The following is a 25,250-nucleotide window of genomic DNA, read 5'->3' on the forward strand; positions in this document are numbered from 1 at the left end:
TACATGTAAAATTTCCCAAACAAAAGTTTCTCAAATAATACTTAATATATGAGGCATTTTGCCATTTTCTATTCGTTTGTATTTCAGTTTTTTAAAACACTGGCCATGACTCCGTGAAATGATGCATTGTGTAACCTGCAGCTTGGAAATCATGGCTTTAAACCAACAACCCCCAAGCCTGGGTCAGACACCAGGAGGTGGAGTCTGGAGGGGATAGGGAGGGAAGGGAGTTCAGGTCCTCCGCCTTTGCCTCCCACATTTGATAAAAGACTCCCCTCTTCTACCCACCCCTTATCACCAAGATGTTGGACAAATAAGAAATAAATGAGGTGGCCTGAGGAGTGCTCTGGAGTGAGAAAGACAATAGCAGAGGGAAGCCTGGGGCTGTGTATCCAGGATCAAGAGAGCTCCAGGACAGGCAACCCGCAGAATGGGACAAGGACTCGTGAGCCGAGAAGAGTCAAGGGAAGGCACACTCTAGTGCAGATAGCCTCAAGTCTTTTCTATAGGAGCCTCAAAGTTTGTCATAAATACCCTTCTGCTTTTGGTACCTATTTTCACCTCTGCCCATTGTGTGTGTGTGTGTGTGTATATATATATATATATACACACACACATATATACAGGTATGAAATTATGTATATGTAATATTTTTCTGATTATAATACATGGTGTGGGTTCAGTTTTCAGAAAATATGGCACAATGTAAAGGATAAAGTGACTATCATTCATAGTACCACTGCTCAGAGAAAATCACTTGTAGGTCCCAGACTGGTTCTGCTTATACATTCATGCACGCACACAATTTTTGTTTGTTTTTCTTTGTTTTTACAAAAAACACAACCTGACCAACATACTGTTTTATAACTTTTCTTTAACTTATCAATATGTTACAAACTTTTGTCTGTATCAAGGAATACAGATGTAGGTCTTTTTTTTTCGTGGTACCTCAGAATCCTATTATAGGTATGTACCATAATTTACTAGTACCATTATTTTTCCAGTGGTAAACATTTGGGTATTTTCCTAATTTTTTGCTATTAAAACAACCCTGGAATACACACACTTACACTTATCATTTGTACTTTTGCAAATATTTTATTTCATTATTATTTATGACATTGATTTCTGGTAGTCAAGTTGTTGATTCAAATGTTTGTGCATTTTAAATATTGATATGTATTACCAAAGCACTCCTCAGATTGGTTGAACATGTCCATCAAAAGTGATGCTAGTGTTTATTTTCCCACAACCTTGCTCTCAGAGTATTATCTACTTTCATTATTTTTTTGTCAATCTAATTGAGGCACAGTGATATATTGTTGTTCTTGTGATTTGTATTTCTTTGGCTTTTACTGAGGTCGAGTATGTTCTCTGTGTTGATTGACCAATTACTACATTTCCCCCCATAAACTGCCTGCTCGTATGCACTTGGCCCATTTTTACTGTTTCTGATTGATTTATTTGAGTCCTTTATAAATTAAAGGCATTAACTCTTTGTTGAGTACTGTGCAAATATTTGCCCAAGTTTGTCATTTGTCATTTGTCTTTATTTTATAAGCTTTTCAAGCAGAAGTGTTTCATCTCTGTATAATCAAACCTATCCATCTTTTTCCTTTTGGCATCTCAGTTTCGTGATTCACACCTGAAACTTATTAAAGAGTAAGATGGGAGGGAGCATTAGAGCAACTTAAGAGAAGGTTTTTGAGAGGAAAGTTTCAATTTTTTTTAATTAATAAGGAAGGACAGTAATTGGCAAAAAAAAAAAAAAAAAAAAGATTAAAAAAAAGGGGGGAGGACATAAGTGCCTCTTCCTCTCGTCCAGATTTGAGCCTGAGTCCAACCAGTTTATCCTCTTCTTGTAGAATCCTTCTCTAATCCCAAATTCCACGTCAGCCCCGAAGGAGTGATCACAGAAGGAGATCAGCTCTACATTAGGTGCACCATTCAAGTGACACATCTGGTCCAAGCATTTCCAGAAATCATAATCCAGAAGGACAAGGCAATTGTAGCACACAAGAGGCATGGTAACGAAGCCACCTACTCAGTGATGGCCATGGCGGAGCACAATGGCAATTACACATGCAAAGTGGAAGCCAGCCGGATATCCAAGGTCAGCAGCATCGTGGTCAACATAACAGGTAGGGCTGCTGCTGGAGGGTGTGGGAATATGATGGGCTTAAGCAGTCACCATGCTGGAATCCAGAATGGCCAGTGAGGGCTGATAGTTCTGTTCCTGCTTGTCTGAATGATGTACTCAAATGGGGTTGTGGTGCTCAAGTGAAAAAGTCAATGCTGAGCCAGTAAGCAGTTAAATGTGGTGGTTGAGTGTGCAAGTTCTGGCATCAAATCCCAATACTGTCACTCATTACTAGGTGACTTACTGAGCTTCTCTGTGGCACAGATCTATGAGATGGGGATAATGACAGCAGTCACCTATAGGACTGTTACAATGACTAAGTGATGTGGCTCTGCTATAAAGAGCCTTATACGGGGATCTCTGGGTGGCGCAGCGGTTTGGCGCCTGCCTTTGGCCCAGGGCGTGATCCTGGAGACCCAGAATCAAATCCCACATCGGGCTTCCGGTGCATGGAGCCTGCTTCTCCCTCTGCCTGTGTCTCTGCCTGTGTCTCTGCCTCTCTCTCTCTCTGTGTGTGACTATCATAAATAAATAAAGATTTAAAAAAAAATAAAGAGCCTCATACGGAAGAAGCACTCTGTGAATGTTAGTTAACATGTCTATTATTATACCACATTTATCTTTCCTATGTGCCAAGCACTAGCCTAGATCCCAGACATAGGTCCTAAGATAGGGTCAGGAGTGAGAAAGCATTAATAAATGAAAAAACAATAGTAACAATTCCCTTTTGTTGAACACTATATGACTGGATTATATACATTTTCATTTCATGCTTATAACAATGCTATGAGATAGGTGTCATGATTCTGCATTTATGGATGTGGAAATTAAGGCTGAGGTGTTAGGTCACTCACCCAGAAATTACAGGATTACCAGATGGTAGAACAAAAGTTATCCTCAGGTCCATTCGACTTCCAAACCCATGCACTTAATAGTTCAATTGGACTCTTTCCTCCCTTTCCTGGTTTTACTTCTCTCCATGGTACCTACCGCCAAAGAAATATACTTTATCTTTTCCTGTTTATTGTATATATTCAGGGATTAGAATGCGAGCTGATGAGAGGCAAGGACATTACCTGTTTTATTCAGTGCTATGTCCTTAACACCTGTAATAGTGCCTTGCACACAGTAGGACTTCAATACATATTTGTTGGATGCATGAAGGAACACTGGATGACAGAGTTTCTGAGAGCAGAGTGAGTCAGCACTTCTTGGTTGCCAAATGAAGGTGTTCATTCATTCCTTCATTTACAGAAAGCCTTCTAAGTGTCAACCATTGTGTGTACAATCACAGGGACAGTCCAAGTATCACAGGTAGGCTGCCAACTTCCTGACTAGATGATTGGCATATGCGTTGGATCCTGCTGGTCTATAGTGTGTACTAGCAATTTAATTTATCATTGATAATGACAACTATCTTGATGGTACATGATGTTTTTCACCAACAAGACATAGTATCTCATTAGAGAAAAGTATTCAATTCAACATACATTGAGTACTTTCTTATGCTGGGCAACTTATTGGGGATAGACAGCTACTTAAGGTCAGATTTTGCCCTTGAAGAATTCACAGACATAAATAGACCATTCAAATGCAATATCATGAACAAGTATAATAAAGGGATGGGCGTACTGCTGTGAAAGCAACAGGAGCCAAGTGGTGAACCACTTGACTCTAGCATCATTTAGAGCAGCAGGGCCAGGCTACTTTAGGAGAGCATAAAAGCATCACTGGTGCCCAAGATACTACTGTTGTAGGTGATCATCTACACCCAGAAGTCTTTATTATGTGGAGTATGCAAGTCATTCAGTAGATCAGCCTCCCTGGCCCAAGATAGCAAAATGTTAGTGCTTCAGGCTGCCCTTCCCATCCCTTCAGCCTGAGTGCTCTGTGATCCCAAGCTCTGCCCTTTCCACACGGAGCTAACTGAGCCACATCAGGGCTGGCAGGCAAGCACCCTCATGTTCAAGTTCTATCAGGCCTTTGGAAATGTCTCCAGGCCCACCTATACACCTGGTTATCCACACCCCTGTTGTTATCAAGCCTCACTGTCAATGGCTCTATACAGTGACTTTAGCAGCTCACAAGAATTTTATGAAGATGAGAATCATTGAATTAGTCATTTGTCTTTGGATAAAAAAGACAACTTCACCCCACCACTGCTCACCTTTTCAGATCCAATCTGTCACCAGGTGTTGCCAGGTCTCTCAACTCTATCCTAGCTTCTCAACTCACACCCTAACACTGGCCGTCACACCAAGGTGATCTATTGCAGGGGTGTCCTGGAGCATCTCTATTCTAGTTCATTCTTCAACCAGCTATAGGAGAAGCCCTTCTAATCTGTCTCCTATTTGACATCACTATTCATGGGCTTAAACTCCTGCATGGTCATAATCCTTCACTTTGACCCCATCTCCTTCCCAGCATCCCTCCTACTCTTTCCCCTTGGCCAACTAATGTTGACCCTAAAGGCCAAGTCCCAGATGTCCCTTCAGGCTCCCCCAGGAGAGTCCCATGGTCACACCTCAGTTCCCATCACACTCTGTTCCCATCTTTATGTCAGCAGTCCCACAAAGATCTAGCATCTGTAAGCTCTTGAAGGACCAGGTCTGGGGCTCAAGTCACCTTACATCACTGCTACGTAGCAGAGAGCCTGGCACATTGTAGGAGCTCGATAAATATTCATTCAATGAGCAAATAGAAGTCTAATCCTTATTAGTCTACATAATGGTTCTGTCAGTCTGTTACATTATGTCCTTTACAAATGGACTATTGTTCCCTAACAATTCATTCCTAATTTTAAACCATCTTGCACCTACTTCTGCAGGATGGTTTCTACTTTTCATATTTTTGTTTACATATCTTTAAACAGAGAGTCACTTCTTTGGGATTCTTGCTAAGTCACTTTTTCACATTTTTTGGTGTCCACCCAATGAGATTGTGAGGATGTCAATTTCTTGGATTTCTTTTCCCCACTCCTAACCTAGAGCTTTTGACAGTGCTCTGAAAATAGAGAAGTCATTGCTTATATGGGAGGAAGGGTGGAATGTGTCATGATAAAATATGGATTAATTATTGGGCTACCACTTTACTTAAAGTTTTATTTGGGGATCAATTATAATGGAAACGACTCCCATAGCTATGAAACATCAATGACAATGTTGATTTGTATCCCCAAACCTTTATGGTGGGAAAATTTAGAACTAAAGGTAGAATTTGATTCCCTGACTCCTGGCTGCATTCTCAAACTCTAGACCAAGATGCTTTCCTAAGAGGAACTTTGGGTCTCTGTTTCTTTCTGAATATCCAGATACTCTCAATAACTACTGACTCCTTCTGCAACGAAGGCCATTATCCTGAAGCCAGCATGTACTTGCTTATACAAAGGACCAAGTCTTCACAGTGGTTAAGTAGTTAATTAGTAATTTCCCAGCAGCTGAAAATAAAAACCTATCCCATGACTGTAAAATTTTGGTGTATTTCAGGGGATATTCAAATAAGGAGATGCCAAGGGGCTCCTAGGTGGTTCAGTTGGTTAAACATCTGCCTTCAGCTCAGGTTATGATCTTGGAGTCCTGGAATTGAGCCCCACATCGGGCTCCTTGCGCAGCCTGCTTCTCCCCCTCTCTCTGCCCTTCCACCCTGATTATGCTCTCTCTCTCTCTCTGTCAAATAAATAAATAAAATATTTTAAAAATAAATAAGGAGATGCCAAGCTTCTTAAAAGTCAACTTCTGTCTTTACTGCTGTTGGCATCCAACCTGAATTATGGCACTCATGACTCCTTAAAGTGGCACAGAATGTTCTAGCTTACAAAGTACTCAACTTCAGAAGGCTTCAGGTGTCATCTTCATCTTCTTCTGCAAAAAGTTCTGGAGGGATGGTGGCCAGCTGCCACTTTTCCCCAGCCTCATGACCTTATTCTGCTTTAAGCCTGCACTACATCCCTCCTGCTTCCAGACTGGGCCCCTTCAACTCCATCCATTCTCCACCCAAATATCTCCCCTTCATACATGTCCAATGTCATTCCCCTGACCCAAACTCTCCATGGCTCCCATTGACCTTAGGATATAATTCATACTTCTTTAGGTGGTTCCCAAGGTCCTTCAAGACCTATGGGTCTTCCTCTGGCCTCTTCTCCTCCCATGATGTTCCAGGATGCCTGAACTTTTGGGTGGTGCTTCCTGCCAGGCCTTGCACCTGCTATTCCTCTGCCTAGAACATTCCCAGTTGGCCTTGGGAGCTTCCTGTAAGAGTCCTTTCCCTGATAATCTCTCTCCCCTCTCCATAATGGGGCTGTGGGAGTGGTGCCTGGAAACACATCTCACCCCCTTCCACTCACTGGTTTTTCAGAGCTGTTTTCCAAGCCGAAGCTGGAATCTTCCATCACCCGTCTGGACCAGGGAGAAAGCCTAAACCTGTGGTGCTCCATTCCAGAAGCACCCCCAGCCAACTTCACCATCCAGAAGGAGAACACGATTGTGTCACAGTCTCAAAATTTCACCAAGATAGCCTCTGCGACGGACAGTGGGACATACACTTGCAACGCAAGCATGGGCAAGGTGGTCAAGAGAAGCAGTGCAGTCCAGATAACCGTGTGTGGTGAGTACATCCTCCCTGGCTCAGATAGTCTTGGGGTGGGATGAGAGCAATGCAATTTACCACCAGCTGCTACCCTCTCCAGTCTGAAGGCAGATCAGACTGAGGCAGGGAAAGAACCTGAGGGAAAGAGGGAACGGTGAAATCAAGAGACCAAACAAGTGGGAATTCCTGCTCAGAGCACAGGAAAGAGGCAATACAAGGAACATGTTGGCAAAAGTCAAATTTATGGCTTTATTGTGGCTGCATACTGCTGATGTGGCTGGGTTGGCAAGATTCTGGCTACTGGAACAGGTACCCACTCAAAAAGTCAGGGAGGAAATGCTCCTTATTCAATACTAAACTTTAGGATCTCAGTTCCCAGTTTTTTGTTTTGTTTTGTTTTGTTTTGTTTTTTTAATCTATATCCTGGCTGACCAGCAAGGCTAAGACTTCTGGTAAGCAGAATGCAGGTACTGGAACCACCGAAAGCTGTGTTTCCCAGAGCTGACCATGCATGCAAAATCTGGTTAGAATGCAGGTCAGGATGGGGCCACATTCCACACCTCTAACTAGTCACTTTGGGGATGCTTGGCCCTGGACCACTGTCCGAGTAGATAGAGAGATCTAAGTGAATGTGGAACTCTGGTCAAGCTGTCACAGGCTCTGCTGCTACTCAGTCCTTCAGTTTAACCCATGGCTATGGTTTATGCAGCAGAGATTTTAGTCTCAGCTCAATCAGGGTCATAGTCTATTGTCAACTCTCTCGTCATGAAATTCCAAAGAAAATAATGCAAGAGACAAACGTGGGCCATTACATTTTATAAGCTTTATAAATAAGCAAACTTCTAAATAACAACCTAGTAGAATTCTTGCTTCTTGAGGCATGCAATTTACTATCCAGAGAGGCCAAGACACTGAGAATTTATTTTCAGATAGAATCTGTTTGTGTGGGGCACCTACGTGGCTCTGCAGTTGAGCATCTACCTTTGGCTCAGGTCATGATCCCAGGGTCCTGGGATCGAGTTCCGTATCGGGCTCCCCATAGGGAGCCTGCTTCTCCCTCTGCCTAGGTCTCTGCCTCTCTCTGTGTGTCTCTCATGAAGAAATAAATAAAATCTTAAAAAAAAAAAAAAGAATCGGTTTGGGTACTTATTACATTTCTTATGCTTTTCCTGTATCTTATCTCAACACAACAACACATGAATGTGTGAGCATGTGTATGTGAGATATATGAAAATAAACATGTACTTGGAGGATGTAATGTTTTTCTTGAATTTATGTCATCCTTTGTTATTTATAGCATTCACTTCTCTCTCTCCTTACCACACATACACACACACATTACCTGCCTATCTTAAAGTAGTCCTGTAAAGGTAGATAAGATGGGCAGGTAATTATGGTAATACCAGAGAAGCAAAGAGCAGAATTTGGAGACCGACCCTCTTGGGCTGGATGCTTTGTGCCCACCTTCTGTGTTGTTCATGTTGTTTCTCTCTCTGTCATTCTAGAAATGCTATCCAAGCCCAGGATTTTTTATGACTCCAGCTCCGAGGTAATAAAAGGACAGACTATAGCAGTCAGTTGCCAATCCATAAACGGAACGACACCTATATCTTATCACCTTTTAAAAACAAGTAACATTTTGGAGAGCCGTGACATGAGCTCAAATGAGCCTGCGGTATTCAAAGACAACCCAACAAAAGACACAGAATACCAGTGTATCGTGGATAATTGTCATTCCCATTCTGAGATGGTCAGTGAAGTTCTGCGTGTCAAGGTGATAGGTAAGTTGCTGTGCTTAGGAAGAAATCTTATTGTTTGGGGGCTTTATTTCACATTTTCAAAGGTCTGGGGTTGCCCAGGCATTGTGTGCACAAGTGGGTGGTACTAGCGCAAAGTCCATAAACATGCCATGTGGCAAAGGAGACCAAGGCCCAGGTAAATGGGGCCAGGAAATATCTGGTGGTTATTGGTGTGGCCAGTAACATTTCTTTGCAGAACCTTTGGAGGAAACTGTTAAAATATAAGAGCAAAAAAGCAAAATATAAGAGCAAATATAAGAGCTTCTTGACTTCAAGAAGCTCTAAAGTTGTGCCTTTGGGCTCCCTTAACATTTGCTCCTTTGTAGATGAACTAACAGCCATCCCTGAGAATTGTAGACCAGAGTTCTTCTCTACTATTGACTCCTGGGGAGGCAGATTCCATCATATGCAGAACCTGCTGCCATCAGAGCTGCAAGTCTCATGGGACTGGGGCTGTCGTACTCAGAGGAAATATACCATTATGCTGGAGTGGATATTTTTCCTTAAGCCTCTGTCTTGTGGAGCCTCATGTCTCAGAAAGCCTCAGGAGTGCCACTGCTTGCATCTCTGAGATATTCTGCATCTTGTAAAAAAACTTAATATGCTTCTCCTTCTTCCTCCTCCTCCTTGTTTAATAACTATCTATAGGGATCCCTGGGTGGCGCAGCAGTTTAGCGCCTGCCTTTGACCCGGGGCGCGATCCTGGAGACCCGAGATCGAATCCCACGTCGGGCTCCCGGTGCATGGAGCCTGCTTCTTCCTCTGCCTGTGTCTCTGCCTCTCTCTCTCTCTCTCTCTCTCTCTCTCTCTCTCTCTGTGACTATCATAAATAAATAAAAATTAAAAAAAGAAAACTTTAAAAAATAACTATCTATATGTGCCACTGTGGATCTCTTAAGTAGGATAGAGATTCCTGCTTCAATTAATGTGTGGTCTAAAAGGAGCCATCTTTTCAAATTAACATCAATATATATAAAGTATCTGATGCTATAGGGCATACAAAAAAGAAAACATATACTTCATTTTCGATGATATAACAAGAAACACAGGAATGTCCTGATTAAATAATGGAGGAATATTTTAGTGCCTTTGAATAACACTGCAAATAAGCATAGAAAAAAAATATTACTAGGGAACCCATGATTGTCACGTGAACTATCCTTACGATAACAGTGATAGGAATTCAGGGCATGAGAGATATCATCTAGCTTGAGTGGGAAGAGCTGGATGAAAAGCTGAAGAGCTGGGTCTCAACCATGGGTCAAGAAAGTCCTGCAGATGGCCTACCAGTTAAATACATGAGCAAAGGGATCCCTGGGTGGCGCAGCGGTTGGGCGCCTGCCTTTGGTCCAGGGCGCGATCCTGGAGACCCGGGATCAAATCCCACGTCGGGCTCCCGGTGCATGGAGCCTGCTTCTCCCTCTGCCTGTGTCTCTGCCTCTCTCTCTCTCTCTCTCTGTGACTATCATAAAAAAAATTAATTAATTAATTAAAAAAAATACATGAGCAAAAAGTCTCCATGGAGTAGTTCAAAAGACTGGGCCAATCAGATGGCTGGAAACAAGGGACTGGAAAATCATTGGATGCAAACTAAAAAAGTGACTGAGTTTTCAAGTGTGAAGGGTGCCAGTCTTCAGAATTGGAAATTTGTCATATGTGCAATAAGAGCCAGAAAGAGGAAAGGAGATCATGGGAATGGAGCTTGGGGAAGATTAACCCAGGGACTCTATCTGTGAGAAGTGAAGGTCTCAGACCTCACAGTATCTTAAAAAGCTAATGCAAAAGCCCATGTGAATTGGGGGCCCAATTTTAGTGGCTAACATTTACTGAGCCCTGACCATGTGTGCACCCTTGTGTGAAGTGTTTTAGTAAATTATCCCCATTAATACTTAACAATAGTCTTGTAAGACCCAGGGAAATATTAACCTTATTTTATAATGATGCAGCTAAGGTTTAAGACAAACAGCTGGTGGGCAGTGGGGCTGGGAATTGAGACTGGCTTACCACCACCCCCTCTGCGCTTCAGGCTGTGCCCCCCAGGGCTCTGCCCTTGTGGTTGAACTTCATTTTCTCATCTCTGGCCTGGTGCCCCCTTTTGTGGGACCAGCATCTCCGAAGTCCGGCCACCCACTGCACTCACAGGGAGATGATTCATAAGTCAGATGCTAGGGGCCCCTGGGTGGCTCAGTCGGCTGAGCCTCTGAACTCTTGGTTTCAGCTTGGGTCATGATCTCAGGGTGATGAGATGGAACCTGGCATCTGGCTCAGAGGGGAGTCTGCTTAGGATCTCTCCCTCTCTCTCTTTTTTTGCCCCTCCACTTGCTCTCACACTCTCTCTTTCTAAAATGAATGAATAAATCTTAAAAAAATAAATAAATCAGATGCCAATCTGCTGACCAGCCCATTCTCACACTAACAGGAAGGTCTACTTGGGAGACAATTTAGGATCAGAATTTTGGTAATTGACCATGGAAAAAGTATATGGGAGGAAACTGCTTGGATCTGCCGGGAATGAGAAGCCGGTAGGGCATTGAGGTGGAAATGTTCAGGTCAAAATCAAGACCTGGAATTCAGGGGAATAATCTAAAGCTATGTAGTTTGGCATTAAATGCTGTATGTTTATATGTTAAATGCGCAAGCAGAAGCTATGATGTAGGTGAAATCACCAAAAAAAGAACAGAGATGGAAAGCTGAGGACTGAATTTTGCAGAAAGTCCATATTTAAGGGGCAAAAGGAAAACAAACTAGTGACTAAAGAGGGAGTGACAGGTGAGGAGGAAAGAGAATCTGGGCTGGGAGGCATCAGAGAAGCCACAGAGGAAGCTGTATTGGTTTGGGAACGTCCTGGGGCAGCTGAGAGCTGTGGGGAAGCCACAGATTGGCAGACTGGAAGGACACCTCTCATGGACTAGAATTAATCTGCTGGGGACTCAGGGCTGGGAGAGTCAGGAGATCACGTGACCTTTGGAATTTCTTCAAAGCTAGAGATGGAGATCAGTTTCCAGAGCAGATGGAGGTCAGATGTCAGGAGTAAAGAGAAGGTGGGAAAGGAGGATTTGAGAGCTGTTGATGTAGAACATTCATAAAGGAAAAGGAGAAAAAAACGGGATTAGCTAAAGATAGTGGGTCAAATTTATTCATGAGATCTGGAAGTGGCCTACATCTTTGTAAGCACAGGGAGGGAAATCTCTCTCTCTCTCTCTCTCTCTCTCTCTCTCTCTCTCTCTCTCTCACACACACACACACACACACACACACACACAATCTCAACAGGGCACAGAGATTAATTGTATCATCAGGCTGAGTGGTCAGTAATACTTGAGGTGCTAAGTAAAGGGAGGTGTCCCTAGCATCACGTATATAAACAATGTAGGCTCAGGAGACATCTGTTGCTGCCCTTCTGGTCTAAGGAGAGGAGGGGAGATGTAAAGAATGTGGGATGAAGGTGGTGGTCAATTGGGTAAAAGACGCAATCCCGATCTCTGTCACCATGCAGCAGGAGGCTGGCCATGAGCAGTGCTGTGTAGCATTCCTTCTCTCTGGCCTCCGCCTCTTCTCAGTGCTGTCCCTTTCGCTGCCTTTCAGCCCCAGTGGATGAGGTCAAGCTTTCTATCCTAATGAATGCAGAGGTGGAGTTTGGGAAGGACATTGAGCTTCTGTGCTCGGTGAACGAGGCGACTGGTCCAATCACCTACAGGTTTTACAAAGAAGCGGGCAGTCTCCTCTACCAAATCACCTCGAATGAAACCCACGCCGTTTGGTACAAGTCAAAGGCTAGCAAGGAGGATGAGGGACAGTATTACTGCACAGCCTCCAATAGAGCCAACCGCCTTAAAAGCAGTCCCCAAAGCAACGTACTGACAGTCAGAGGTGAGTCAAGGTCTCAAACAGTGGGATCTAGTGTGGCGTTAGCTCATTTCACAGAGGGTTAAGAGACCAGTGTCCTATAGGCTCTTTTGTTGCAAGTGACAGACACGCATCCAAATTAAATATAAAAGAGGAATTGGTTACTATAAAAAATTAGAAATTTCTCACATAGTCGTAATTCCAAATTCTTGGTAGAGAGATAACAATTGGCCCATTTTGGGTCAAATGTCCACCCATGGACTACCTGGGGCCAACGGGATTGGATCGTGCAGAAGAGATATAGTTAGGCAAGCCCACACAAGTGGGTAGAGGGTGGTTTCCTAGTGAGGGAGAAGGACTGAAGAGACCTCAAAAAAGAGCCTACTTCAGTGAATGGTCCTTTAAGACCATAGTTGACTCTGTAGCAAACAAACAAACCCCCAAAAATATTTCTGTTCCAGTTATGAACAGTGTCCTTCAGAGGTAGATGCTTGTGTATGATGCTGTATAGTTACAAAAACTATAAAAATTAGTCTTACTTGTTGCCTAAACCTGATATTATTCTTCCTGGTAGAGGAAGAACGTATGTGTATGTATGTATTTTTTGTCTTCATTTCCAGTCTTTCTTGCTGCATGGATAAAAGGACTCATTGCAGTGGTTGTCATTGGAGTGATAATTGGTGTCTTGATACTTGGGGCCAGATGTTATATTCTGAAGAAAGCCAAGGGTAAGTACAGTTTTCTTTTGTTCCATTCTGGCAGGCTACCTTGGCCAGGAAACTGGCCATGGAAATGAGGGGCTTCAGCTTCACAGAGGGTTGGTGCTCCGTCCCAGTGGGAACTGAGGAGATATAACTGACGACCATTGTTTTTCTCCTTGGGGTGTCATCTTGATAACCAAAGATTTTGGATTCGGTAGGCATAAAGCTTTTAGTGCCCCTTGGATTCAGTTAGGCACAAATGCAAGCAATTGCTTTCCAGCTGGACAACCCAGAAAAGATGCATCTGGGGGCGGGGGGAGGTTGTATCTACATGTGGACAGAAGAAGCTGTTTATGTGGATTTGGCCACACCTAGTACTGCAGTCAGTAGTAGGGTATGAGCACCATGGAGACCCGTCTCCCCCTCATCCACTGAAGGCCTCTCACTTGATCTGCCTATTGTGCCATGATTTCTACCCTGTGCTTGAGGTTAACCACACATGAAAGGGAAGCCAGGATCACCCACTGATGTTCAGGAATCAGAATTAGCTAGCCTGAACTTGAGGGAAAAGGCACAGTCCCACTAAATTCTGAAAACTTTTTGCAGAGTAAGGCAGGTTCTTTTGGAGCTCCAGTACTATTTCCTGGGATAGGTGGGGACAGATGGGATGAGGAGGGGTCTTATGCTTTTTCTAGAACAAGAAAGCTGCAACCCTTCTGGGAAGACAGGCTCCAGAATCAACCCATTCCTAAAACTGCTCCTGGCCATGGTCTTAGGCCAGCCTGGAATTAAAAGCATAAGGACTGGTGTAGCCTTTACTTTTTGGAATCATTTTGAATCAAAGAGATAGTTGCCCGTTTATCTGGCTTACCTGGTTTCTCTATGGTTGACTTTATCTCTATCACATTCCACTAAGAAAAATCACTCCTGGTTAAAACAGTCAAAATGTTATATTTCTGGAGGAAATGATGTGAAATATTTTGGTATAAGACCAAGAGAAGATCTACTTTGTTCATTATTTTTCTTCTTTTTAAAAAACAGGAATATATTTGACTTTCTTTTCTCTTTTTATTGATATTCAATCTTCAGGAAAGTCAAATATGGTTGAGATGAGTGTTTTTATCTAGTACAGATGTGGATATTTTATATTGACTTTGGATTCTCTCTTTCTCTTTTAAAGCCAAGCAGACGCCAGTGGAGATGTCCAGGTCAGTGTGTGTACTTGGAAGATAGGTGACTGCTCTGTAGACATGCATAAACTGTAGGGAAATGCTGGTTGTTAGAAACTTTTCAGTTTTTCTTGGAAAACTCAGAAAAATACAGTCTTAGGTGCAAGTGGTATAGGGATGTGTGTGTATGCACATGTGTGTATTTGGCTCCTTGGAAGATTGCCAGCTGTCCTTCATGGAAAGAATAGCTTTATTCTGAGGTCATGTCCTTCCTATACTGTTACTTGTGAAATCCCCTTTTCCTTATGAAATTATACTGGTAGTAGATGGAATTTTAAAAATTTACTTAATTGGCAAAATAGAACTGGCTTTTAAAAAAGAGATTGTAAAAAAAAGAGAGAGAGAGAGATTGTCATATTTTTACTGTTCTTGAAATCCAAAATCCAAAAGTATGGAAAGGATAGCTCTGTTCTGAAGAAAAGCAGTAGCACAAGATGAAGAATTCTGAGCAGTGAGATGCACCGTGGCCCTGATACTTATTTTAACAGCAAAATGTTTTTGTCAATATTTTGAAATATTTTGTCAAATGTTAGTTTTCCACATGAGAGGGTAAAAGTTTTCCTAACTTCAGAAATCTTTTCCTGGTTTTCTCATAATCTTTCCTTGATTATTTTCTTAGTTTGAAGTCAGAGCCAAAAAAAGTCACATTTTTTTCTTTCCCTTTGAAATTTCATTTTAAGGCCAGCAGTACCACTTCTGAACTCCACCAATGAGAAGATGTTGTCAGACCCCAATACTGAAGTCAACAGACATTACGGTAGAGTCATGGTTTCCTGCAGTTGCTAAACGTTTTCCTTTGCCCCTCTTAGAATCTGTAGGTGACGGAGTTCAAGTTGGAAAGGAAGCCCTGTCCTCAAGCAGGGGCACTTAATCCAATCAGTCATGGAAGGGTGAGCTGATAAGCAAAGCAGAGCATTTTACCCTAATTTTACCACCGCCTAAACACCTGGGGAATGAAAGGTGGAGAATAATTACAATGCTGTGGATATCCATCCTGGGTTATCTTTCAAAACTTTAAACATTGTCCAAGTATAATTACTATCCTTTTGTTAGAGAGAGAGAGAGAGAAGTTATCAAATTAAGACATTGGTAAAAAAAAAAAAATACAAAAAAAAAAAAAAAAACCAAAGACATTGGTAAAACATCTTCTCAGATGGAATTATTACAAGCACAAGATGGTTTCCATTCAGATTTTGCCACAACTAATTTAAATATTTCTCTGTTAGTGGAGGCATTTAAAAGAAAAAAGTGGTACAATCAAAGAACACCTGGTTATTAGGCTTAGCACAAGTTTGAAAGTCAGCTCAGTAGAGTGGGTAGCCAATCTCCAGGAGTTCTTAATCCCATTAGGTCTAGGAGAAAATTGCTTGAGCCTTTGAGCAGAGGTGCCAGCTGCTTCCCAGAGGGGTGGGTGATTTTATCACATACTATACCCTGTCCCAGACCAGTTTTCTTTATCAGTAAGTCTGGGAATAGAATGCTCATGTTCTTTTCTAATTGTGTAAGTGTTCCACAAAATGAGAACTTTAGAATAGTTCAAATATGCCTCTTGCAGGGCGTACTTGAGAAATATGTTTTGAGAATTGAGTAATTGTTATATTACCAAATCATAAACCTTTAAAAAGGGAATAAGACAGTGCCTGGCTGGTTCAGTTAGCAGAGCATGTGGCTCAGTTTCAGGGTGGTAAGTTCAGGTCCCACACTGGGCATGGGGCCTACTTAAAAAAATAAACATAAAACAAACAAATAATAAATAAGTAAATAAACAAACTGGGGAAAATGTATTCCTGAAATCCATCAAATAGAACAAGAACTGAAGAAAGTACATTATGTGGTACAATCCTTACTAAAAAGTGAGTAAGACATTTGTAATAACAAAAGTAATGGACCATAAAGAGAAAAGAGCAAATGTATCATTTTGAGAAATTACATTCAGAAATATGGTGGCATGGGGGGGTCTTTTGAGTATTTGTATTATACATAAATACATAGACACTTTAAATTAAATGCTAATATAGACTTATATTAAAATAGGATTTTCCCCCAAATTTCCAAAATGCAAGAAATACTCTAATTCTTATGTTGTCTCCATGGATTATTTCACTGTATAAGATATTTTAGTAATCACAATAAGTAATTAACTTAAATGCATAATGGAAAATCATGTATTCTTTAGAAGTATTATTTATATTATTTATAATCCATAGAATTATTTTTAATAGAGAACGACTTGATTAAAAAAAAGTTTAAAAAGGTGTTTTTTTTTTTTGCCCACTGAGGTGACAGACTGGAGATACCACAATTTCTCTAAACCATGTTCTCATGCATCTAGCTCTCTAGTTGGAGAGTTGTTAGTTTGCTAGTTTTCTAATTGTTTCTGGTTACCGGCCCATCCCTTTAGAATTAAGCTTAATTTCTAAAGAGTTTGCTCAAAGTGAACAATTCTGAATCTTGAACAATTCATAAGCATAAGTGTCCCTCCCACAGGATGGTGAGCAAGTCACTGGTATTTATAAAGAGACCACACAGGAGTTGGATGCGGCCATAGGAGGACCAGGAGGGAATCCAAAATCAGCTACACTGCTGGTTGCCCACTATGCTAAGGAAGTTAGGCTTGACTTCATGTGTTAGTGGCACTGAGTTTCTTAAGTTATATAAGAAACTAGGATTTCCATTGCCCCTCATCCTAATTGTTATTTTTCAACTAGGTTACAATGAAGATGTTGGAAACCATGCAATGAAACCAATAAATGAAAATAAAGGTAATTAAGTTTTTTTAAAATTAGAAACCTTAACAGAAAAAAAGACCCCCTACAAAAGAACTAAGATGGTTAAGATCTGGGGATATTGCCCCTCCTCCCTCTCTCAGTGACACTCTCCCTGGCTGCTGTGTAAAACGGAGGTGGCTGGTCACTTGCTCCAAAGATTCTATCTTGTGTCCTTACTGGGAAGTAACCTAGGGGCCCCTGGGTGGCTCAGTCTGTTGAGAATCTGACTCTTCATTTTGGCTCAGATTATGATCTCAGGGTTGTGAGATCGAGCCCTATGTTGGGCTTCAAGCTCAGCATGGAGTCTGCTTGAGATTCCCCACACACACACAACTTGCTCGCTCTCTCTTTCTAAAATAAACGAAAGAAAGAAAGAAAGAAAGAAAGAAAGAAAGAAAGAAAGAAAGAAAGAAAGAAAGAAGGAAAGAAAGAACCTAAATTCCAGTAAGAAAGAGCTGGGTTATACCTAACAGGGAACTAGCTGATTCAGAATGGGCTATTGGGTACCGTAGGAGGATCTCTTTTCTCTTGGATAGTAGAGGTGCAGGTGTTTTTAAAATAGCATTGTGGTATATCATCAGGTTGTACACCTTAAACTTACACAAGGTTGCATGTCAATTATACCTCAGTAAAGCTGGAAGGAAAGTATTAAGGGTCTAGGATGGGGAGAAGCACACAGGGTACTTCAGAGGTAATAAAAATGTTCTTTTTCTTAAAAGAGGTGATGGGTATGCTGGAACTTACTATTATTATGTGTATTTCATACATAATTTATAAATATTATTTGATATCTAAGTATTTAATAAAAATAAAACATACACTATAAAAAATAAAATAGCATTGCTGCTCATATCTTTTAAAGATAAATTTATTCATGAGAAACACACAGAAAGAGGCAGAGACATAGGCAGAGGGAGAAGCAGGCTCCCTGTAGGGAGCCTGATGTGGGACTCCATCCCAGGACCCCAGGATCATGACCTGAGCCAAAGGCAGATGCTCAACCACTGAGCCACCCAGGCCTCCTGCACTGCTGCTAGTTTTTAAAGACAATGAACAATAGATTCTTTTTTATGGCTTAAAATTCAGAAGGATTGGACTAAATTATTTTTCAAAATTCTCTTCCCCTTGGGGCTGCTATCTTGGGAGCTAAAGTTCTAAAGAACTAAACACCGATGTTCTTGACCGCACATCACTGCTTTTGGTGCTGGTGAGAAAACCTGACTCCAAGACTTCAAAAATAAAACAATACTATTACTTTGAGTTGAAGACAAACTCATTTACCAGATTTCCCCATAGCAGCCCAAGGGTTTTTGTTAATTTGTTTTTCTATGCATACAGCTTATACTCTCAGGGCATCTTTAGGCTGGGGGACACCTGTTCCCCATTTCCTGAGATCCTCTCCATCTTGGAGATAACTTCCTGTGCCTGTGGCTAAAGGGTAGACTTCCAGAGTTAACTGCCGCGGCTGATCCTGGCTGTTCTCCATGTCTACAGAGCTTTTACAGATCCTTCCCCTGTAGAAACAATGGAGGGTCTGGGCAGGAGGTTCCCTCCACATTCTGGGGGGAGGAGGACTCATCACTACCTTCCCGGGCCTGATGTGTCCTGCTCACCTGGAATGGCATTCAGCCTGTGTATGGCTTCCTCCTCGGAATAGGGAATCCTTCAGTCACTTGAATAGAAATCTCTAATACAGGCTGAGGCCCCCCAGGAAGACTTTGTCTAACTGTAGGGTGCTGTGGTTCTTTTGAGCAGAGCCTCTGACGTTGGATGTGGAATACACAGAAGTAGAAGTGACCTCACCTGAGCCTTACCAAGGTAAACACCATCACTGCAGTTGTTTTGTTTTCTGCTTGGAGGCAAACAGGGTGAGGTGTGCCATCACCCAAGGACAAGGGTCCCTTCAGTTGGTCAGAAGGGAGGTGGTTAGCAGACAGACCTGAGGGACATGCCTACAGCAGGAGCATTGACCCCTGCTGAGGCTTTCAAAGCATAAAACTTTGTTAATTATGAGTAGGTTTTATTGAGCAATTACTAAGTCCTAAGAAGTGTGTTCATTGAGAGACTTTTTGAGGGCAGCCTTATTCCTGGATGTTTGGGCTTTCTTCTACAGGTCTGTTCCTTGCCCACATCCAGCATCATCCCTAAAGAGTTGCTCATACACCGAGCTCTGGGAAATGAAATGCATTTTTGAAGATAGTGAGGGCTTGGCTATTTAAAGGGACTCTTGGGTAAATGCTTTTGAAAACACAGAGTCCCCTTCTGTGTAAACAGTGGCACTAGCTTTATACTTCCAGTTTTCAGTCTCAGTTTTCAGCCTAGAGGTCCCCAGCCCCGATGCTGTCCTGGGGAGACTGACTTAGGCTGGACTGATCCATAGCAAATGCTAGAACGTCACTTCCAGTTGCTTTTTTTTTTTTTTTTTAAAGATTTTATTTATTTATTTATTTATTCATGAGAGACAGACAGAGAGAGAGAGAGAGAGAGAGAGAGGCAGAGCCACTGGCAGAGGGAGAAGCAGGCTCCACGCAGGGAGCCTGATGTGGGACTCGATCCCAGGACTCCAGGACCATGCCCTGGGTCGAAGGCAGGCACTAAACCACTGAGCCACCCAGGGATCCCCACCAGTTGCTTTTGACACCATAAATAACCATGCATATCCTCCTAGCTGTCCTTCACCCTAGCTCTCCCATGGGCTACTGTACTCAAAGGAGCCACCCAGAGCCTTCTGGCCCTGCTGGGAGGCTCATTAGGGCCATTGCCATGCATCCGCCTTCCTCCTACTGAGGCCAAGCGCTGCCGCTGTGTCCACTCAGCCTGGCAAGCTGAATGCCATTTTCCAGATGAGGCACGTGTAGCATTAGCCAGAGTCACATGGCAATGGCATCCCTTCGTCACCTCTGGCTCCACGATTTGGGAGGAGTTTTGGGTTCCTTCCTTCCCTTGCTTAGGTTCTGGGTACCATGTCAGCAGGCATGTGCACAGAATCTTTAGGTAAGGCTGTCCCCTGCAGCTCCTAGGCTGTGTGCTACCCAGTGGGGCACCATTCCCACAGTCTGCAATCAGAGTGGCCCCCAGGGTCTGTACTGTCTGACCACACAGGGCATCTCGCTTCTGAGTCTGGACCAGACCCGGGGGCCATGGCAGGCCTGCAGTTCTCTTCCTCTTTATTTCATTGTAAAGTGATTCTCTTGTTAACAAATTAAGGGTGCACGGACCAGCCCCTATGCAAGCAGCCAAGGTACATATATGGTGTACCCCCAACCCCCGGGGAGGTATAGCCTGGGAGGGAGCCAGGAAAGTAAGGAACCAAAGAATATGTAGATAGTGTCAGGTTCTGGTTAGTGCTTGGAAGAAAAGGAATGGGGAGCATTGAGAAGGCATGAAAGGTGGCCAGAGCTGGACTCATTTGAGGATCTGGAAGGAGACAGAGAGATCTGTGTGTTATCACCAGGCGAGAAGGCGGAACCAAAGTGCTAGCAGTGGATGGATTCAAGATATATTTCAGAGATGTGACAACACTGGAGAAATTTTATGGCAGGGATCAGGAAAACAGAATTACTATAGGTTGCATGACTGAACCACCAAACTGGAGGTCATGGTGTCTAAGACTGGGAAGAAAGGGTTCAGTTAGGTTAAGCATGAGATGCCCAAGAGGAGACAGCACAGAACCGAGTCTGGGTGGGATGTGGCTTAAGGGGCTGTAGGGGGCTCCCCTCCAGGTTTCTCTGTCCCACCAGAGCCTGATACAAAGGCCGCTCCATCATTGTGCATAATGGCTCAGTCCCATGGGAAACAGCTTACTTCCTCTTAAGGGGACTCCGGGGTCAGAAGGAAAGGGGAACCATAATGGGGAAAAAGATGCCCAAGAATTTTGAATATGTGTAGAAAAATCATGCTGTCCCCTGACCCTCCAGACTCCACTGGGCGCTCTAGCAGATGGGGATCGCCCTGGGCTCTGGCCTTAGGTTCTGAGGTTCCCCTGAAAAGGCCAGATCCATTCTTTTAGGAATGTTAGAGTGTCTGGTTTTCTTTTTCTTGCTTGAAGGTGGGGTGGACTTTAAAGGAAAAAGAAGTCCTAGGACAGGAGGTGGAAGGGTGCTTTCCTTGCCAGGCTGTGTACAGCTGTAGTCCCCTTTCCCCACGTTGCTGTGACGGCCTCAGGAGAGCTAGAATGAGTACCACGTGGGTGGAAATGAAGAGTTTCCAGAAGATTCAAATTGAGTTTTCTGGACCTAGCCTCCTTGGTGAGAAGGGACAGCAGGGTAGAGCTTTGTCATGGGGGGGGGGGGCGGGCGTAGGGCATTACTAGGGTAAGGATCAAGATTTGTGGTTTCAAGGCCAGCGATGAGTCAACTTGATTTGGTCTTGGCCAATCCAGTTCCCTGTCCGCAAGGCTCCCAGTTCCACAGCTGAGGTGGAGGAGGGGATGGGGACCGTGTCCAGCTCTGGCTCTGGCTGCTGACCAAGGAGTCACTCGGGGATGGAGGCGGGGTGGGGGGTGGGGGGATGGGAAGGAACTTGTTAAACCCGGTCTGTTTCTTGTTTGCTCTGAGGCTAATTGCTGGGAAAACCCCATGACGTTGAAGCCATCTCTTTCTCTGTTAACAGAGAAAAACAGAAGCCAAAATAAAGCCCCATCCGGAAACATCCCTGACAGCAGAGACAAACAGCCTGTTGGCCTGGGTTACTCATTAGCAGGCAGCTGCTGAGCAGAGCAGGGGTGGCCGTCTTGAGGTGCCAGCCCCCGCCCATCCCTGAGGGGCAGGACAGGGGGGCAGCAGGAGGAACCACGGGGGCAGCTGCAAGTGTAGCCACTCAGCCAAGAAGTGGAAACACCCCACTGCCTTGGCTGATCTGCAGTTATAAGGAAGAAGGGGGTCAAGTGTGGCTCTTGAGTCCAGAGGGTGTTAGAGTGTCCCCAAGGTGACCAGAGAGGTCTACCAGCACCCCTTGTGGTCCTGAGGGCTGTGGATCTTACAAGGGTGTCCAGGTCCCCCGGCTCAGCCACCCCACCCCCTCCCTCCATTCCTTCCTCATGGCCCCCACTCCCATTATGGGATAGGGTCTGAGGACGAGCTGACAGGGACCCCAGTGCACCCAGTGTACAGTGTCCTATATTGTGTATCCCCAGCTGTCTGCCCCACAGCCTGGAGCTCCTGAAAGCTCTGGATCCGAGTCACCTTTTCCCTTCCTCTTCCGTGGTACCCAGCAACGACAGGTGTAGGATCATCCTGAAGGAGTGACTCACCCAGTCCTAACATTGAGCAGAATCCCTTAGGGATATGGAGGTCCCCAGAGATTGGGAATCCCTGGAGCCTCCCTGTATACCCCCAAAATCTGGTGCCACGAAGGGAGCATGGGGAATGGCATAGGCATCTCTGCTGATCTCTTAGAGAAAAGCAGGTGTCCTAGCAGAGGGGTGCCTGGAATCTCAGCCACTCTGGTGAGTACCAACTCCTGTTTGGGGCCTTGAGGGGAGTCATATGAAGCCTTCTGCAAGGCCCTGGCCACCCCAGATGTCCCAAGGTCACCTTTTGGGATCTGAACCCCCACCCCCCCAGGCTTCCTCCTGGTGTTCAGGTCCTAACCCAGGAACCACCAGCATTCAGTGTCTAATGAATGACCACAATTTTAATCCTAAAATCTAAAACTCCGGGGAAGAGGCTCATTATGCCAAGGCCTTCCTGAAGCTCATGGGTCTGAGATAGAGACACTTGCAAGGACATTGACTGGTGCCTTCACTGTCCTATCTGTATGGATATGTATGGCCGCCTCCAGGTAGCTGTGCGAGGCCTGGGATCAGGAGATGCATGTGGCCTCAGGTGCTGCCCTGGAGGAGCTCTGGGTCCACCAGGGAGACAGTCGTGGGACAAATACTGTCAGTGTGGTCGTGGGCAAGTGTCCCCAAAGTGCTGTGGGAGCACAGGAGTCCTTCGTGACTGCCCTGGGCACAGGAAGGGGTGAGAGTGTCAGGGAGTAGGTGGATGGGTGAGGATGTGTGCGCCCAAGAGCCAAAACAAAGCTTGTCCTGGAACTTGGAGGACAAGGAAGGACATGGCAAAGAGGAAGGGCTGTGGGGGCCCAAAGGGATATGTTCAGGGTCGGGGATCATCTCTGGAGCCCAGGGAGTTGAGTATCTTGTAGTTAGTCCATGGGCATGCCCCAGCCAAAGAAAACCACACCCGCGTTTGTACTGAGCATGGTGGCAGGAAACGTCTTACCCTGTCTGGGGCTTCATTTCCGGATCTGTAGAAAGAGAATGTTGGCCACATGGCAGGAGCTACCTTTCTACAATGAGGCTTCCTGGTCCTTGGTGCAGGTGAGAGGAGGCAGGGGAAGTGGCTGGGCCCCATCCTGTTTCCTGAGGCTTGTGGGTGTGTATGTATGTACGTGCTGTGTGTGTACCAGTGTGTGTATACACAGCCTGTACATATACTTCAACAGATGCCCTCCTGGGTGCTTTGTACCCCAAACCCTGAGTCTCCTCTGGGTATAACCCGTACCCTGGTCGGTCATCTGTCTGCCTTTCCATAAGAGTCCAGACCAGAGGATCTCAACCCTATCTGCCTATTAGAATCCCCTGGAAGCTCTAAGAAAACACTGGTGCCAGGGCCACCCTAGCCCATCAGAATCAGTATGAGGCCCAGGTGTTGGCATTTGAAATCAACTAGCCCAGCTGTCAAGATTTTAAGTGGTTCTCAGTCCCAGCTGAGCCTTAAAGTCAGAGATGATGCCCAGGCTCTAACCCAGGCCTCAGAGCCCTGCCTCCTGGGAGGGGCTGGCAAAGCAGCTGGACACAGAGACACGCTGGGAGGGAAGGAAGGATGGGGCCTCGCGTGAGCTGGAGGCTGCAGGCCTATACTGGAGACCCCTCTACATGTGGCCTGCCCTCAGGTCCAGGGTTCCCCTTGAGTAGGTGGACCTGCCCCCATAATGGCCTGTTGATCTCATACTTCCAGGCTGAGAATGATGATAATTAGACCAGGATCTTCTAAAGCCAGGAAATGGCCTGAGCTTAGTGGCAACAAGGTCTCCAGGCCCTGATGGAGACAGGCACTTGTGGGGTGGGGTAGCGGGCAAGCAGGGAGCCTCAGACATTCTCCTGCTTCGGCAGTGGGCTGACCTGGTGCCCAGAGGCGGCTGTTGACTGTGCCTGGTCACTTTCCAGGTCTGGAAACCAAGGGCACAGAGACGGTGTACAGTGAAATCCGGAAAGCTAACCCTGGTGAGTGAGGGCCCCTGACTCCCCCAGCCTGGGGGATGCTTCCTCCTGAGTCCTCCAGGGGGCCTGGGGAGGGGGCAGGAAGAAGAAGGAGCAAAGGAGGGTGAAGCTATTGACTGCCTCTCTCCTGCCACTCTTAAAAAGTAGACACGTGTTATGTGTGCTGTAATTTAGTCAATGAACACTTAGTAAGTGCCTACTGCATGCCAGGGAAACAGAACCTCACATGTTCATACCTAGCTAATGGGCAGTTGGGCTGGAGTGTGTCCTGGCACCACTGTGTGCTCATGTAACCCCAAGAGAGGTGGCATGGCCCCACCTATTCTCAGGAGCCCACCAGCGCTCCTTACCTGCCCCCAATTCCACAGGCCCTGGTGCACCAATGGGTGCCCAAAGTTCATAGACAAAGTCAGTGCTTTACTTTGAAGATGCTGGGTAGCTTTAGTCTCTCTGGGGGTGGGGTATGGATCTGCTCCTTTGTTTCTCCCTGTCTTTGATTCAAGATCCCCAGCTCAGTTCCCACTCCACCACTTTGTCATGAAGAGCTTCCCCCAGGACTCAGCACAGTGCCCATGGAACTGGGCAGGCTCCCAGCAGTATCATTTTTTGTAAAATTATTCTATCCCATTCTGGGGAAATGAATGGAATATAAAGACTACTTTTAAATTCTGAAAATAACTCATAACCCAAGGCTTATTAGTAAGATTCTGGGGGAAGTGGTCACTATGTGGATATCTTACTTTGTACAACATTCCTGTATTTAAGTGGATTCTCTGAGAAGCATTGCAACTGGCCCAGAAACTTTGGTACAGTCCAGCTTCTCTGAGCATGGGCCACAGACCGGTACCAGTTGGGGTCTCAGGGCCAGCCCAGACCCACAGAATCAAAATCTCCAGAATCTGAACTCTAGCAGGTTCCCAGATGTTGTTGACGCTGCCAGCCTATGAGAAGCACTGTC

At 44.6% G+C, this 25,250-nt stretch overlaps 1 protein-coding gene across 4 annotated transcripts in view; it reads left to right on the forward strand.

Annotated features, from left to right (window-relative positions):
- The window catches only part of PECAM1 (platelet and endothelial cell adhesion molecule 1), a 53,303-nt gene that overhangs the window by 13,962 nt on the left and 14,091 nt on the right, over positions 1–25,250 (forward strand). For 2 of the 4 annotated variants that reach the window (XM_072781093.1, XM_072781094.1), the window contains exons 5-14: positions 1,866–2,141; positions 6,494–6,742; positions 8,230–8,505; positions 12,109–12,393; positions 12,990–13,097; positions 14,251–14,278; positions 14,980–15,056; positions 17,008–17,061; positions 18,823–18,885; positions 24,239–24,295. In XM_072781093.1, the coding sequence (XP_072637194.1) occupies positions 1,866–2,141; positions 6,494–6,742; positions 8,230–8,505; positions 12,109–12,393; positions 12,990–13,097; positions 14,251–14,278; positions 14,980–15,056; positions 17,008–17,061; positions 18,823–18,885; positions 24,239–24,295 (1,473 nt within the window). The remainder of the gene's footprint in view (positions 1–1,865; positions 2,142–6,493; positions 6,743–8,229; positions 8,506–12,108; positions 12,394–12,989; positions 13,098–14,250; positions 14,279–14,979; positions 15,057–17,007; positions 17,062–18,822; positions 18,886–24,238; positions 24,296–25,250) is intronic. The other 2 variants (XM_072781095.1, XM_072781096.1) reach the window with 1 other exon arrangement.

This window comes from Canis lupus, chromosome 16 (assembly GCF_048164855.1).
Source record: "Canis lupus baileyi chromosome 16, mCanLup2.hap1, whole genome shotgun sequence".
NCBI classification, from domain to species: domain Eukaryota; kingdom Metazoa; phylum Chordata; class Mammalia; order Carnivora; family Canidae; genus Canis; species Canis lupus.